At 48.0% G+C, this 16392-nt stretch overlaps 1 protein-coding gene across 4 annotated transcripts in view; it reads right to left on the reverse strand.

Annotated features, from left to right (window-relative positions):
* Positions 1-16392, reverse strand: part of LOC117966523 (rho guanine nucleotide exchange factor 12-like) — a 60692-nt gene that overhangs the window by 4068 nt on the left and 40232 nt on the right. For 3 of the 4 annotated variants that reach the window (XM_059009801.1, XM_059009799.1, XM_059009802.1), the window contains 26 exons: positions 16248-16382; positions 15536-15634; positions 15076-15186; positions 13933-14031; positions 11868-11910; positions 11416-11521; positions 10564-10701; positions 9368-9400; positions 8782-8899; positions 8555-8660; positions 7793-7978; positions 7252-7402; positions 7084-7119; positions 6742-6893; positions 6194-6343; positions 4727-4812; positions 4249-4374; positions 3807-3921; positions 3314-3414; positions 2803-2880; positions 2435-2510; positions 1758-1925; positions 1574-1661; positions 1389-1481; positions 1019-1116; positions 476-718 (listed from right to left, as the gene is read on the reverse strand). In XM_059009801.1, the coding sequence (XP_058865784.1) occupies positions 476-718; positions 1019-1116; positions 1389-1481; positions 1574-1661; positions 1758-1925; positions 2435-2510; positions 2803-2880; positions 3314-3414; positions 3807-3921; positions 4249-4374; positions 4727-4812; positions 6194-6343; positions 6742-6893; positions 7084-7119; positions 7252-7402; positions 7793-7978; positions 8555-8660; positions 8782-8899; positions 9368-9400; positions 10564-10701; positions 11416-11521; positions 11868-11910; positions 13933-14031; positions 15076-15186; positions 15536-15634; positions 16248-16382 (2935 nt within the window). The remainder of the gene's footprint in view (positions 1-475; positions 719-1018; positions 1117-1388; positions 1482-1573; positions 1662-1757; positions 1926-2434; positions 2511-2802; positions 2881-3313; positions 3415-3806; positions 3922-4248; positions 4375-4726; positions 4813-6193; positions 6344-6741; positions 6894-7083; positions 7120-7251; positions 7403-7792; positions 7979-8554; positions 8661-8781; positions 8900-9367; positions 9401-10563; positions 10702-11415; positions 11522-11867; positions 11911-13932; positions 14032-15075; positions 15187-15535; positions 15635-16247; positions 16383-16392) is intronic. The other variant, XM_059009803.1, reaches the window with a different exon arrangement.

The raw sequence follows: 16392 nt of genomic DNA on the forward strand, positions 1-16392 counted from the left end.
CAGGACAGAAGTTACTGCAGGAGCCCTGGAGCGTAAATCAGTACATAATTACTTTGAGACTCTCCACGTTCCAGCTCCAAGACACAAGCTGGTTATCAAGCCCCTTCAATTCAGCTTCTCTTTGCCAATTTAATTGGGTCCTAGTTCCGTCAGCGCACAAGAACAGTATCATCAGTGCAAAAAATGATGCCGTCTGATTTTTCATTTTCGGTTGAGGCTAAGGTCATCCCAAGCATTCTTATAGCACTGAATCTTAGATAAATGGAAGCATAAGTCGTAAAAAGAATTGGCTAAAAAACTGGGGTCACCAAAAGCAGTTGAAAATACAAGAATAAGGAGCGAATGACAACTAAATGCGTAACTGAACTGGAATCGATCAGTGAGAGTGCATAATTACAATTACGCAGGCGTGCCAAGGTTCAGCTACAGTGAGATTGCAATTATTCTGAATGACAATTGTAATGGCTTCACTCACAGTTCTTCAAGGCTTCTTCTGCCCTGTACGGGGAGGGGGGGAAGTCGAAGGCCACCAGTTCCTCGTCGTCCATGGCGATGGCCTGGCGGGAGCGCTGCTGCATGAAGGGGGGTCGCTCGTCCAGCACGGACTCCGGGAAGCTGGCCCCCTCCCCCCCCTCCCCAGGCTTGAGCACCTCAAAGGGGGAGGGGCTTGACGGGGTCGTCTGCAGAGCCACCGGAGACGTGACGTCCACATCTTTCTCTGGAGCACAGAAACAAAACCAGCAACTGAGCAAACAAACACAAGACCTGGACAACCAGTGAACACTGAAGAGGCTCACAAGAAGCACACCATGACTATTAATAAAAGCATCAAGCGATACAGGAGGGAAAACCAAGAAGGTCCTACGCTGCCAGCCAGCCCTGCCTTTGAGAAGGGTTCTGCATAATATAAAGTTGTGGGACATGGCAACATGTCTATTGATCCCCAGTACAGACACAGCCCCAGACTAGCGGATGGATTGAAGGTAGTCAGAGGTGAGTGTCCAGTGTCGCTCTGTACCTGGGGACTGGATGCTGCCCGTGGAGATGCGCTCGGACTCTTTGCTCAGTTTCTGGTGCGCGGTGGTGCTGACCTCCTCCTCTTCCTCGCGGTCCCCACTGCAACACAAACAATCAATCAAACACCAACACAAAATAGGGCAAGAGTGTGCGCCTGCCCAGAGATGGAAATCAACTTCCACGGCTTGAGGCTGGCTTTACTTTTCATCAATTACACAAAGCTCAAGGCTCTCTTCTAAATACTTTCGCAACAGCTTCTGTGCAGCGTGACAATTTGAGTCACGAAGGCACATTGCAAAGGGGGTTTCAAGGGTGCACCTGTACTGCAAATCTAACTGCAGAAACAAACAGAACGGTTCAGAAGCACTCACTCATTGATGGCTGGAGCTGGCTGAGTTAAGGCAATCACACTGAGCGGTTTGGTTTTGATGGAGCCAGCCCTCTGCGTGATCACATACTGCCACCTGCAGGAAGGAGGGGGAAAGTCAGACGACGCAATGAGGCGGATGATCTTGCAGCAGCAGACTAAAGCTTCAGGTTCTAGCGGGATACTTACGTTTTCTGCTCCGACACGGTCTGAGCCACTAGCTCGTAGATATGAGCCCCGTTATCGGACATGGAGAGCACGAAGAAGGCTTTGTTGTCTGTTGGAAGACGGACACGCAAACCATTGGTAAATGCCTTGTATAAGCAGGGGAAAGCAAGGTAACGCTGTGTTAAACGTAAGGGTGATTGTGTACCTGTGGCGACCTGCCGCACCAGCACGGAGTTGAGCTTGATGACCGGGCTGAAGATGTGCTTCGTCTCCGCAGTGCCGGCCAGGTTCTTGCTGTGGCACTTGAGTATCAGCCGGTCATCCTGCTTCTGTAGCAGAACTAGGATGTCCTCCAGCAGCAGCGTGTACAGCTCTGAAATATGAGAAACAATTCAGAGACAATTCAGCAGCGTGTACAGCTCCGAAACACGAGAGAAACAATTCAGAGACAATTTGTTTAAGAGCAGCATACAAGGAGGGAAACATACTGAATTCAGGTGTGTTTACCTCAGGAGTTCACTGCGCTTAAAAACATACTTATAGAAGTAAAACATGTTCCGTTATTCTTGGACACCGAAATACATCTAGATATTCTCTCGTTTTACTTTGCTCTCTGCTGCGGTAGTCTCCACAGCTGCCATAGAATGCTAATTCCATTTCACATGCTACCAGAAATCAAAACCTCTAGTGTTTCGTGATGTATCCTACAGCAACAGAGGGATCCGATTGGTTGGAACAAGCCGCAGTCTACACCAGGGCTAGCACACGATGCGGAGTCGATGTGGCAGGTGTTTGAACCCACAGTGGAGCCTCAGTGTTACCAGCACATTGGGACTGGAGGGTGTTCGGTAGTGTGACCTCTCTGGAACTCAAACCCCTTACCGATTGTCTTGTCTTTATTCACCTTCCAGGTCAGAGGCCCCTCGTGGATCATTTTCCTCTTGGTCAGGTCCAGATTCTAATGGAAACAGGGCAACATAATCATTCAAGGGACAGAACCAGACCAAGGACTTGGGATTGACCATCTAAACATGGCGCTCACTAGATGGAACTACCGACTTCTCAATTAAGGAATAAAGCGTTTACTCGCTCCTACTCGCCTGTGATAAGCAAATCCTGGCTATACCAAGGGTTAAAGCCAAGGCATACTGCAATTTATTATATAAAGTGACTCGGATGCACTTAATGATGGGCAGAATCTCTTGTGCTACTTCAACTATTCCAATTCCTCTGGGCTCTGGCTCGCTTACCCGGAATTCCTCGATCATGGGGTACTCGCTCTGCTTCAGTGATGAGAGGTCCAGTCTCCGCTGGTAGTCTTCCAGTCTCTGCAAGAGGAACGCCACGGAGCGACATGAGCAACGGAACAAACGCCAGGACTCGCCATCACCCACAGCTTCCAGTTAGGCTGCTGCAGGTCCACTTCTATTTCTTTAATGCTTTTAGCACTCACAGTATTTAACTGGTTAACTGGTCAGTGAAATGATTGCATTTAGTATCTGCGTTGATTGCCTGAATGCATCTTCTTACATTACGTCTGCTCTCTTGTTCAGACAGTTTGCAAGGATGGAAATAAGACTCCCATTGCATTGCAGTTTGATCCATTCCAGGTTTTGCTGTTTAATAAGACACAACTGAGCTTGTTACCTACACACTGTGGCCAATCAAGCTCGTAGTAAAACCTGGAACGGGTGTAACTGCTATGCAATAGGAGTCTTATTGCCATCCCTGGTTTGGATACAAAAGGTGCTGTACTGTTACCTGCTTGTTCTCAGACTCCTTGACGGCCTGGTTTACGTAGTTGAGGATCTGCCGACAGCACTCCCCGGCCCGCTTCACCTTCTCCTTCTCCACGGCGTCCTCTGCAACACCACCACAAATCAATCAATCAATCAATCAATCAATCAATCAATCAATCAATCCCTTCGTCAGCAGGCTGCTGGAATGTCCAGAGATGGTGGCAGGTACAGTAAAATACCTGTGTAAACCTTTACCCTTTCAGTCAGACTGGATGGAATAGTTTCATTTGAAGGGAGCAGTACCCGAGTGCTTTTGCTTAATTCATTAACACTCTAGCACTTTCTTAAAGCAGTTCGCTCTGTACCTGCAGCAGTGGGCATTTGGTCAGTGTTTTTATAGTGACCATTCCAGATTGCAGATTTTGTTCCAGATGATCGTGTATTTTGCTCCAGGTGAGTGCTGTGTACTGAGTCGTATGACCGTGTGTGTTTTACAGAAGCAGTGCGCTCTGTACCTGTGTACTTGGCGATGTTCTCCAGCAGCAGTGGGTACTTGGTCAGTCTCTGCATCTCCGTGGGGATGATGTCCTTCAGCTGGAGCCGACGGCACAGTGGATTGCTCTCCGCCTCCTACACAATGACAAGGGGGGGTTACACACGCATGGAGAGGTACAGCCAAGACAATTGTGAATGCCATGCAAGCGATCACCTGGGATGATTCATGTAAATCAGCTGTGATTCAGGGGGTTTGCAGAGAGGAACTCCCTCGCTCTGTGTACTCCCCAGCTCTCTCTCACACCTGTATGAAGGTGAGGAGCTCCCTCACTCTACCCCCCCAGCTCTCTCTCACACCTGTATGAAGGTGAGGAGCTCCCTCACTCTACCCCCCAGCTCTCTCTCACACCTGTATGAAGGTGAGGAGCTCCCTCACTCTACCCCCCCAGCTCTCTCTCACACCTGTATGAAGGTGAGGAATCGGTTGTCCTTCTTTTGTCGCGTCTTGATGAGCTCCAGAGCGAAGGGCTGGTTGCTGCAGAAGGTGCCGGCCGCTCGCTTGATCTTCTCCTCCTCGCTGCCGCTGAACTGGAAAAGCAATCCCAACACATCCAGGTCAATACGAGAGCTGCCAGGGTAACCAGTCTGTGTGTGTGCGTCACTGTGCCTGTGTTCTTCATTGGCACTTACATTATTACAAAGTGTGTTTCAGTATCTCTCACCATCCCTTTCAAATACCAGGAGGGTGCTTACCGAACACAAAAGTATGATCAAAGTATCTCCCCCATTGAGATCATTCTGTTTTCTGTGTAATCGTTCACTCTCATTATACTTCATTCAGTTAGTTAGTAGGGAAGCGTGACTGTTTCGTGGGATGGTAACAGCAGTGATAAAGGAAATGATAGCTATGCATAATTAATACAACTTTGGTTTTCCTCACCCATGACAGCAGGTCGTCTCCTATCTGGTCGATCACTGAGGTTTCGTTCTTTTTTCGGATTGTTGCCACCTGCTCAATTATAGAAGCTAAACACAACAAGCACAACACATGAGTGTTAACCATCTCCAGCCACAACCCAACACACAAGCAGCTCGTTGTGGGACACTGCACTGACAGGTCCTTGTGGGACACTGCACTGACAGGTCGTTGAGGGACACTGCACTGACAGCTCGTTGAGGGACACTGCACTGACAGCTCGTTGAGGGACACTGCACTGACAGGTCGTTGAGGGACACTGCACGGACAGGTCGTTGAGGGACACTGCACTGACAGGTCGTTGAGGGACACTGCACTGACAGCTCGTTGAGGGACACTGCACTGACAGGTCGTTGAGGGACACTGCACGGACAGGTCGTTGAGGGACACTGCACTGACAGGTCGTTGAGGGACACTGCACTGACAGGTCGTTGAGGGACACTGCACTGACAGGTCGTTGAGGGACACTGCACTGACAGCTCGTTGAGGGACACTGCACTGACAGCTCGTTGAGGGACACTGCACTGACAGCTCGTTGAGGGACACTGCACTGACAGCTCGTTGAGGGACACTGCACTGACAGCTCGTTGAGGGACACTGCACTGACAGGTCGTTGAGGGACACTGCACTGACAGCTCGTTGAGGGACACTGCACTGACAGCTCGTTGAGGGACACTGCACTGACAGGTCGTTGAGGGACACTGCACTGACAGCTCGTTGAGGGACACTGCACTGACAGCTCGTTGAGCGACACTGCACTGACAGGTCGTTGAGGGACACTGCACTGACAGGTCGTTGAGGGACACTGCACTGACAGGTCGTTGAGGGACACTGCACTGACAGCTCACTGGATTCAATGTTAGAGTGAGGGTCCAGGGTCCTGTTCCAATTATCACTTCAAGGACTGGTTCATGAAAAACAAGAATAAACAAATAAACCCTCATTTTGACATTTGAAAAGGGTACCATGAACTGAAACCTTGATTTAATTCATCAAAACAAGCTTAAAAAACAACAACAACAAAAAAAAACGTACTTAGCAAAAGATTATTTAACACAGTCTTTAAAATGGTATGAATAGTCTTGTTCATTCGATGTGCCCTTTCAGCTTACTACCACCAGAGGGCAGTGTTTCCTAAGCCGAGTCAATCCTAGCACGCTTCTCGCATTGTAAAAAAGAGAAATGAACTGCAATCCTACAGCAGGGACGGAAATAAGCAACACAGCGGTTTTGAGTTTACTATCAGGTTAATAAGACACACCTGAGTTTGTTACCCAATACCTACACACTGTGGCTAACGAAGCTCATAGTAAAACCTGGAACAGATGGAACTGTTCTAGGAGGCATTTCCATCCCTGGTAACAGCGTCCTGATTGGACAGCTACCCCAGTCTCCACAGCCCTGGGGAGCCCTGCAGTACAGGGGCCTCACCGTGCAGCTGCAGGATCTCCTCCAGGTTGCTGAAGATGTGTTTGACCTCGGCCGGGGGGAGGATCCCATCGCGGGAAAGAAGCTTCTGATAAAACACCTGGTCCAGCACCCGAAGCGTCCGGATGTGAGCGCGCTCCGTGTAGAACAGCTCTGTGAACATAACAACAGCGCCACCCGGTGGTGAGAGAGAGCACTGCAAACACGGCAGATATTTTTTACACCCACGTTCAAATAGTTTTCGCAGAATGTAATTACGACAGCGAGAAACCCAACCTGGCAATAAAGGAAAATATTTTTAATTATTATTTGTACGTCTAAATCAAGGCGTTTTCCTTATCTGAAACCACCCTATAATTATTGCCTTGCTGTCAGCCACATGGATTTTCTTAAGTTGCGTAGGTAGGACGGGATTACTTTTATTACTGCTTGCTGCTTCTGCCAAGATAAAGCTCTCTGATTGCTGTTTTCGAAGCTTGCTTCACACAGGGTTCGACTCGAATGCTGAACGTGCATTCACATATTCAGATCTGGCGTCCGCTGAGCCGTACCGTTGATGACCTCCTGTCTCTTGATCTCGTGGGGCGTCAGTCCCGCCAGCACATCCCGGCTCACCAGCTGCTGCCAGTTTGGAGGGTCTGCCTCCAGCTCGTAGCTCTGATCATCCTCGCTCTGCACCTCGATGAAGCCCAGCGTGTCCATCCTGCACACGAGCGAAACAGTGACAGGAGTTACAGGGCTGGCGGGACAGGATTTTAAGCTTTCTGTGTCACTCTGTACCGAATCGTGGTTTTAATGGTGTATTGTTTCATACGGATTATATATATATATATATATATATATATATATATATATATATATATATATATTTAAGACAACACAATGGTCCTCACCTTCTGACTGGCCTGGGTGTTCCCCCCTCGTAGACTCTGAAACAGAACACACAAGGCACGATTACTGCACTGCCTTGGGTCTGTATGAAAAACAGCACCGCTGTAACCACACAGTGTGGTTCTGTGCACACTGAAGGCTGCTGGAGCCCAGCCTGGCCTGCCTCTCACCTGTCACTCTCATGGTCCTCCTCTGGCAGGTGCTCCAGGGGGGAGCTGGGGAACTCAAAGACGTTGGTGGGGGTCCGAGACATCAGATCCACAGAGTCCCCAGAGAGAAGAGCCTCCCCTGGCCTAGGGGGGGCAGAGGAGGGGGACTGGCCTAGGAAACATGAAACAGCGCAGGTCATGTTTCTACCCTGTGCAGCATGGTGTAGCTCCGAGGCAACACACAACACCTTATTATTATTACTGTTACTGTTTTTTATACACGGGGATAAGATAATTACACAAAGACTTATATAGACTAGATTAAGTAAAAACCAATAACAGTACAAAATCACCACCACGTATATTATCAGCATTATCTTCCTGCATATTCATCTAATACAGTGTGGATTTTTTAAATATGTAAAACTGAAAAGAAGATGATAATAAAAATAAGAAGCAGAGTAATGGGTAATTAAAAGACAGACAAAACGAGACAGGAGAAAAGGACAGAAGAGCAGAGAGAAAGGGAGAGCTGGAGCCACAGTGACGAGGCAATGCTCACCAGTGTCCGGGTCGGGGGCGCTGGGAGGAGGGGAGGTTATCACGCAGGGGGTGTGTGCCGGCTCCGAGCCCTCGCTGGACAGGCTGGGTCGCCCTCGCCCGGGCTCCGAGTGCTCGGGGATGTTGAAGGGTGCTTGCGAGGACTGCTTCTGCGGACGCTTGTTGTGGAGCTCCACGGCACGTCCGACTGCACACAGACAGACAGAGACAGAGGAAAGGGAATCAGACACACAGGCTCCACACACACCCCCACATCAATAGTCAATGATTACATTCCCAATCGATTCTGGTTTGGTGTGCTCTGGCTCGCTCTTGAAAAAAGAGTCAGGCACTGTGTGGTCGACATTATCAGTTAATGTGTATTTTAAGTAAAAACACTGGGATCGGAATGGACAGGAAAGGACGAGTTCAACTGCACCAAAACTGGATGAAATCAGTATAAATAAATACATGAATCAATAAAAATGCTGAAGCATCAACTTCATTTTGTATGCATATCGTGGTTTATGCTAGGGGTGTACATGACAAATCTCACTGATAATGGTAACCTGGTTAACTACTGAAATACTGTACAGCGGCATACAAATCTAAGATACTGCACTGCAAACAGACCAGGAAACTAATAAATATACTGACAATAAGATCGACACACAGTACGAGCCAATGAAACGGCTACATCCTTGAATAAACACTCAGTAACGAGCCATGCTGGAACAGTGAGGTCAGGGAGCTGTGCTGTGTGGGTGTTGCTATGGTGACGTACTTGCGCTGCTGTCATTGCGGCTGGGTCTGCGGGGCTGGCCGAGGATGCTGGGAAAGCGCGGCTTCTTCACCTTCTCCTCGCCCTCCTTCTCGTTCTTTATGCTCTTCTGCTCGAGGGGCAGGGGAAGAAAGAAAAGAGGAGAGTTACGAGAGAAGCCACCCATGAGCCGCGCTGCTGGACTCCAGGGCGCTGTGGCTGTGGCTCGTTTGAGACGGGAGGAGCAGTACCTTGATTTTGGGGAGGAAGCTCCCCATTCGCCCTCGTTTGTGCTCCAGGTTGCGAGGCTCCTTCACCTTCACCCCCAGGTGCTTCATGTAGGAGAGGATGACGTACTGCATGGTGGTGCTATGGAGGCAGACACATGCCGGTTAAAGACAGACAGATAGGCAGGCAGACAGACAAACAGACAGGCAGGCAGACAGACAGACAGGCAGGCAGGCAGGCAGGCAGGCAGGCAGGCAGACAGACAGACAGACAGGCAGGCAGGCAGGCAGACAGACAGACAGACAGGCTGCCGTGTGTTTACAGTGTGTATTTTATAATGGCTTTGCATCGACTCCCATATTAGTGTAGATTCACTGTTTCAAAGAAATACTACTGGATCGAAAGTTTTCTCGAGAAAGTTTTCTAGGTTGTTTGTTGCTAGTTATGTGATTTCTCAATTTCAAATGCAAGCCTCTGTAAAGAAATTGTGATTTTAACAATGTAGTGTGTGTGTGTGTGTGTATATATATATATATATATATATAGAGGTGTGACAGAATTGTACACGCACAAATACTGGCAAATATAACAGCAGCAAATCAGCCTTACCATTTCTCCTCTTCAGTGGGCTGCGAGGTTAACCTGGAATAAGAGAGCCAGTTTGAATACCTGCAGGCACACTGTCAACGTGCACAACAGAGCCACGTCAGGAATCCTTTCCACCAGGGCATGCATATTGAGCCTGGCACGTCCGCACAGCTTTGTATAGGATTTCCACCTCTACTGAGTTCCTGCTTAGTAGGCTTAATGCATCTGTCAGGCTGCAGTGTGAGCCAGAAACACTGATTTAATCAAATATAAACACTTGAGACTTTAAATAGACTATAGTGCGCTAAAACTTTTAAAAAAGAAACATTTTCCAGCTTAAACCAAGACACTTGAGTATTTTTGGCAACCACATTCCTTTTAACTGTACAGCTCTGGCCCAAGGTTCTGCATCACCCTATAGAATTAGCTCATCAAGTCAAATTAAACCAGCTGAATAATGTTACGTTAACATATTGAATTACAAACCGCTTCGTAGTTTTCCATGTACTCAACAAAAAACTGAACAAAAATGGAAAAAAGTGGCATTTCAAAGTCCAGCATGAAATACTGCACTACTATTATGGCTTCCGGTAGACTTTTGCGATATCCTTTTGTAGTTTCTTTGACAACATGATGTTAAATGAAAGATCCAAATTATGTCTCAATCCTAAGATTCTAGTTCATGCAACGCTTTCAGCCGTAGCTGTTGTCCTTGTATCCTTAAACGAAGAGAGCCACATTGCGAAGTTCCATGAGTTATATATGGCTCAAGAACCTGGAAAGCCCTGGTTAAGATCTTGGAGAGGATCTGCTCTGCGCAGGAGCACTCCCTCTCCAGCCCCAGCCCCAGCCCCAGCCCCAGCCCCTTCACTTACAGAACCTCCTCGATCTTGGAGAGGATCTGCTCTGCGCAGGAGCACTCCCTCTCCAGCCCCAGCCCCAGCCCCAGCCCCAGCCCCTTCACTTACAGAACCTCCTCGATCTTGGAGAGGATCTGCTCTGCGCAGGAGCGCTCCCTCTCCAGCCCCAGCCCCTTCACTTACAGAACCTCCTCGATCTTGGAGAGGATCTGCTCTGCGCAGGAGCGCTCCCTCTCCAGCCCCAGCCCCAGCCCCAGCCCCTTCACTTACAGAACCTCCTCGATCTTGGAGAGGATCTGCTCTGCGCAGAAGCGCTCCCTCTCCAGCCCCAGCCCCAGCCCCAGCCCCTTCACTTACAGAACCTCCTCGATCTTGGAGAGGATCTGCTCTGCGCAGGAGCGCTCCCTCTCCATCCCCACACGGTCTCGGAGCCGCTCCATGTCCAGCTTGGTGAGCTCACTCTCCGCCAGGGTCAGGCCCATGCTGCGTTTCTGCCTGTGGAGACCAGCCCGGGCACAGACAAACACGACAGTCACCAACGGCTTTACTGCAGCGTGCACAAGAATGTTCTTATATAGTTACATTGTGTATGACAATTAGAATCGTCTTATACATCTCAGCTGTACACAGCTTCACTTACTGCGACAGAAAAAACAGCCATCTACACTTACTTACACCAAGCATTGAACCACAGAGACGTACTTACATCTACACCAAGCATTGAAACCACAGAGACGTACTTACATCTACACCAAGCACTGAACCACAGAGACGTACTTACATCTACACCAAGCACTGAACCACAGCCACAAGACACTTCTGACACAGAGACATACTTACATCTACGTGCTTGGCACACAGATTAGAAAACACAGCAGCACTTTCAAATAAACTCCCAACAATACTTCACTTTGTTTTAAATGCTAAAATAATCCAATCCTTTTAGAAAGCGTTCCAATTCGGTACAGCTTACGCAGAGATTACGATTCACAGAGTCGGCCAACACCTAATGTCTTTATCACGTCTGTGCAACCTGTGTGCAGCTGATGCCACTGAGAGATCACTGCTAGCTGAGTCTCAAGGCATGTAAGAATGGACACCCCGGCTCCTGCCGTTCCGCGCTGGTGAATCGCATCGATCACACGGCACCCCGTCAGTGTAATTCCCACGCCAGCCCATGCTGCAAAGCAGGGCGAGCGGCTCGCTCACCTGAAGTCTTCCAGGTTCTTCTGGATGTCTGTTAACAGGGTGTCCTGCATGAGCTGGATGTACTGGCGATGCAACTCCTCTGGAATGAACTCCGGCCTCCTCCGCTCTACAGAACAAAACAAACAGGCCAGGGGCATGACAAACGGGCAGATGAGTGACAGATTGACACCCATTTAATATCTTTATTCCGATTATCATTCACTTATCCAGGGCTACTTACAATTGTTACAAGATATCACATTATTATTTATTTATTTTTTTTACATACAATTACCCATTTATACATTTGTTTTTTTTTACTGGAGCAATCTAGTACCTTGCTCAAGGGTACCGCAGCTGTTTTTCCCCCCATCCAGGATTGAACCCACAACCCTCCGGTCAAGAGTCCAGAGCCCTAACCACTACTCCACACTGCTGCCTTCCCTCAGTCTTTTTGGAAAAGAGCGTCTTACCAAGTTCCGAAGAGATCCCATCTGGAACAGCAACCTTCAGATTCTATGAAGAAAGGAGACGCAAGTCAAATCCAGCACACACAACCAGCTCGTACAGCCTGTGCTTGGGAATGCTCCGCGGTGTTATATATATATATCCATTCTCTTTACCCCATGCTGTATATCTTACAGCAGGCAGACCTCAGTGCGTTGATGATGTGACTGGACCGATTTGAAAATGCTGTGCATTACCTTTACACCTCAAGAGACAAGGCAATGCTGAAGTTGAAATACTGCATCATGACGCAAGCTTGTGCATTGTCCATGTCAGCTACACATAGCATGAAAATACCTCCACGGGAGAAACACATTATAAGCCTCGCAATGCCTGGGGTGAAATCTACAATGTAACCCGAACTATGAACTTCCAGGGAGCCATGGCAACACAAAGTTCTGAACATACATGACTAAGGAGTGGCAAACTGCAGAGCACTTTGACAAAAGCAAATCTAGATTTGTGTTTTCTTCTCTCTAGCAGAGTTAGCTCGGCTACACAGCTCTTCGAGCTCCTCTTGCAGGTTAAATAGCGATACAGTACATTCGGTATTTACTTTTCCCCCCACTTCTATAATCAAAACCTGGAACTAGAAGCCAATAGAAATCAGAAAGACAGGCTTGTGGAGTGATACTGTACTGCAGCCGGGAACCTGAAAGAAGTCCTTTTCCTCTTCGGGAGCCAAACTAGATCCAAATCAATGAACATCCTGCTGGCATCACAGTGAAACGAAACCAGCGACCGATTTATATTGGAGTGCTTTAAAAACCATCTCTATCGTCTCTAGCGTGAAGCGCTGGAGGAAGCCAGAAAAACAGCGATGAAGAAACTGAGCTTGAATGTTCCTCTGCTCTGGGTCACGATGCTCAGCAAGGAGAAGTCCTCTGGCAAGACCCAATCTTTAACTTATTTTCCCCCAGCAAGTCTGATTAGACTCTCCTCGTAATAGGATTCCTATCAAGGCACAATGCGAGAGTTTATTTAAGTGCGGCTGATGCAAGCTTCCGTTAATCGGGATAAACATACACCTCACAAATAAAAAACCACAGAGACTAATCTCCCTGCTAAAGCTTGTCTCTGAAATCCCCTTGCTGGTAAATAGCCAGTATCAATTCCTACTGAGTGTCAGTCTCTAAGCACAGGCTTCCAGTGACTCTGAATCCTCAAAAGTATTTATGCATGCACACAGACTCCTGGAATTAAAATCTGTAAATGTCTATATCTAAGAGCACACCTGCTATTGAGGTTATTTCCTTTATTAACCTACAGTAATGTGTTGCTTGGTTTTTTTGTACTTTTCCAGGATTAATACAGATGTTGACTCCAGTCACCAAACCACACTGCCTCCCAGTCCCTCAACTCCAGCCCCACCCCCCTCTCTGTTTGGTGATATTTTGAACCAGCGATAACGATACAGCCTGCCTGCGGTACGTCGCTATGGCAGTTCCTGGGTTAATCGGTTGGTTACTCCGGTTTGTGCTTCAAAGTAATCCCAGGCTGAAGGGAGTTAATCTCTTTATCTCTGTCACACACACACACACACACACATGCAGAGCCTGCACTGGGATACACAGTGTGACAGACAGACTGTCTCCGCTCTACAGCGGTGATCCTGGGACCGGAGCACAGAGCACAGAGCACAGGAGCTTCCTCAACATGACAGGACAGAAAGGCTTTCACTTCTGTCCTGGCGTGTGTGCTGCAGTGTGCGGGCTGCTCTGGGCTGGGCCATCTGCTAGGAGCTTGAGGAAGAACAATTTCGAAAGAATTATTCTAGGTATCACAGCGCATCAGGACAGCTTCAGTTGGACTGTCCCCATCAGTGTACTGGGATGGAAAAAAAGAATCCCTTTGCACAGCATTAGGATCCATTCCTGATTTTACTAGGAGTTTAGTAAGACACACCTGATCTTGTTACCTACACACTGGGACTGACCAAGCTCGTATTAAAACCTGGAATGGGTGAAGCTGCTATGCAATAGGAGCGTTATTTCCAAGCTGCTTATAGATTGCATCTGGACGGTCACTCACCGCCCCTCGGTCCATGAAGAAGGTGTTGAAGTCCATGAAGACACGGCGGGTCTCTTTGGAATTCGTATGCTTGTACAGGTCAGCGTAGAGGTAGCAGAGCTGAGGAAAGGAGAGCAGGCAGGGAGTTCAAGGCACAGCATCACGGTGCCAGGAGGGGCAGAGGGCTTATTCTCTTCTGGATGCTTGAGCTCAAACCCAGCTCAAGTCACATTTTAAATGAGTTTGGCGGTCTGGACTCTAAACTAGAAGACTGAGGGAGGGCTTGAGATCAGGACTGGGCTGTGAGGTGAAACACAGCCCCTAACTGGAGCCAGAGGAATAACTGCCATCTTGAAGTACAAATTCAAATAGAAAACCAACATTCAACTCAAAACAACGTGCACAAGATTGCTATATTTCATCTATAGTGAGAAGAAATACAGCAAATATGTGAACACTTGGGAGTCCATCAGATGTGGATATTGCATCAAGGGTATATTTTTCTCCACAGGCAATCAGCTGTAGACACTGTCCAGTGAGTCGACTCCTGCATAATCCGCAACTCAAACAATGCAAAGGTGTGTGAAAGGAGCTTTGCACTTTAACCTTCAAGGAAGTGCAACGAGCAAAGTCTGGCTCTAACAGCAGCGACTGTGCAAACGCAGCCTCTCAGAGATCAAAGAGGTCCAGCAGACAGGACAGGTCTGTCGCCAATCCACGTCTGATAAAGACTCTTCAAAACGCGCTCTGCCACGTGCTTGAAAAGAAGACGCTGTGGCACAGGTTGAAACTGCACAAAATAACAACTACAGACCATTGACGTTTCAGAGGCTGTTAGCACTACCATACCTGGGGTCAACGACAGCTGGAACTGTGCAATTCCTAATCCATTGCAATCACAATGACACTGCAGTGGAGCCTTGGTATATCTGCATATCTGTAGTTGTCATTGTAATTATGCCATATAAATTGATCAATTACAGTTGAATTACACACCTTTGCAAGCTTAATCATTCGCATTTCCATGCTGTGTTTCTGTATTTGTACCTGTGATTATTGCTGGTTATTTAGAATAAACAGAGGAAACATGTTAGTATAACTGTAAATGAATAACACAGGCTCTGGTCTGGAGCACCGGGCAGACTGAGGATGGGCGGCACGTACCAGCGGCGCAGGATCGAACTGCGAGACGACGTGATGGAGGAAAGCAGCCAGGTGTGCAGGACGAGACTTCAGCAGCTCCATGCTCTGGAAGCAGCTGCACTGACCGTTCACCTGGGGAGACAAAAACAAAAACCTCTATTCCAGGGTGTTCAGTTTTTGCTTTATAAAACCGAAAAGTGATCAGAACAGAACTCAGTACCCCAACCCCAACCCATTCCAGGTTTTACTACGAGCTTGATTAGCCACAGTGTATAGGTAACAAGCTCTGGCGTATCATCTCAAACTCATAAGGAAACCAGGAATGGATCCACCTGCTATGCAATGGGAGTCTTATTTCAATCCCGGGAATACTATTTCTTTCCGATTGTAAAACTGAACTTCTAAAATTTGCCATGACCGCACTACACATGCACTGTCACACCTGCTCTTCCTGGTGTTCAGAGATGCCTGCACGTGTTACCTGCTCCTGCTCTGTATCGAAGTAGTCATCCTCTGCCCCGATGATCTGTGTTCCAAGCTGGGACGCGGGGCTGCCCACACTGGACTGGAAATGGGAGTTCTGGGGGGGGGGAGAGCGGCAGCAGTGAGTGTCCAGGACAGAGAGGGGTGGGGGAACCGGCTGGCCCGATTCACAACTGGGATCAGTTACTGTGATCTAAACACAGCAGCCAAAACTAAAAGCTGCTCCAGGTTGGATTGTTAAAAAAGGCACCTGGCTTGGTGCACTGGGAATAAACAGAGCTAGGATTTTGATATTTTGGCTGGAATTGAAGTAATACTGGGTTAAATATCGTTAAGCAGTCACAGCAGCATATCTGAATTCTGGGAGAAGCACGAGTCAGGTGGAATGTGTGGAATGAGGTCAGCATTACAGGAGTTCCAACTTGATCAGGTTTGGAATCCCAAAAGTAAAATATTTTTTAAAAAATGATAATTTTTCAATACATCATGGCAAATATCTGAAGCAAGTACGATTAACACTTTGCTTTCCCGATTGTACGTGTGCATTTGACACTACGTGTTTCCGTGCATCTGCGTGGAACAATCTGCCTCGAGATATTTAAAAAGGCCACTCTTTTTCCTGCAGCGTGACTGCAGGCTGAGCAAACTGTTCCTCTCTGCAGAGAGCCTGGAGAGATCTCAGAGGGACAAGGAGATAGGGAGGCACTCACCTGGTCAGGGGTGTCTTCAGTGTGGGTCGTTTCGAAGGAGTTCACTCCATCCTTGGGCACCGTCTTTGGGCTGTGGGAGGGAGTATCACTTTGGCAGTGGCTGTCCGTGAAGGCGGAGGAAAAGTTTGATGTAACCTGCATGAAA

Source organism: Acipenser ruthenus, chromosome 39 (assembly GCF_902713425.1).
Source record: "Acipenser ruthenus chromosome 39, fAciRut3.2 maternal haplotype, whole genome shotgun sequence".
Taxonomy (NCBI): domain Eukaryota; kingdom Metazoa; phylum Chordata; class Actinopteri; order Acipenseriformes; family Acipenseridae; genus Acipenser; species Acipenser ruthenus.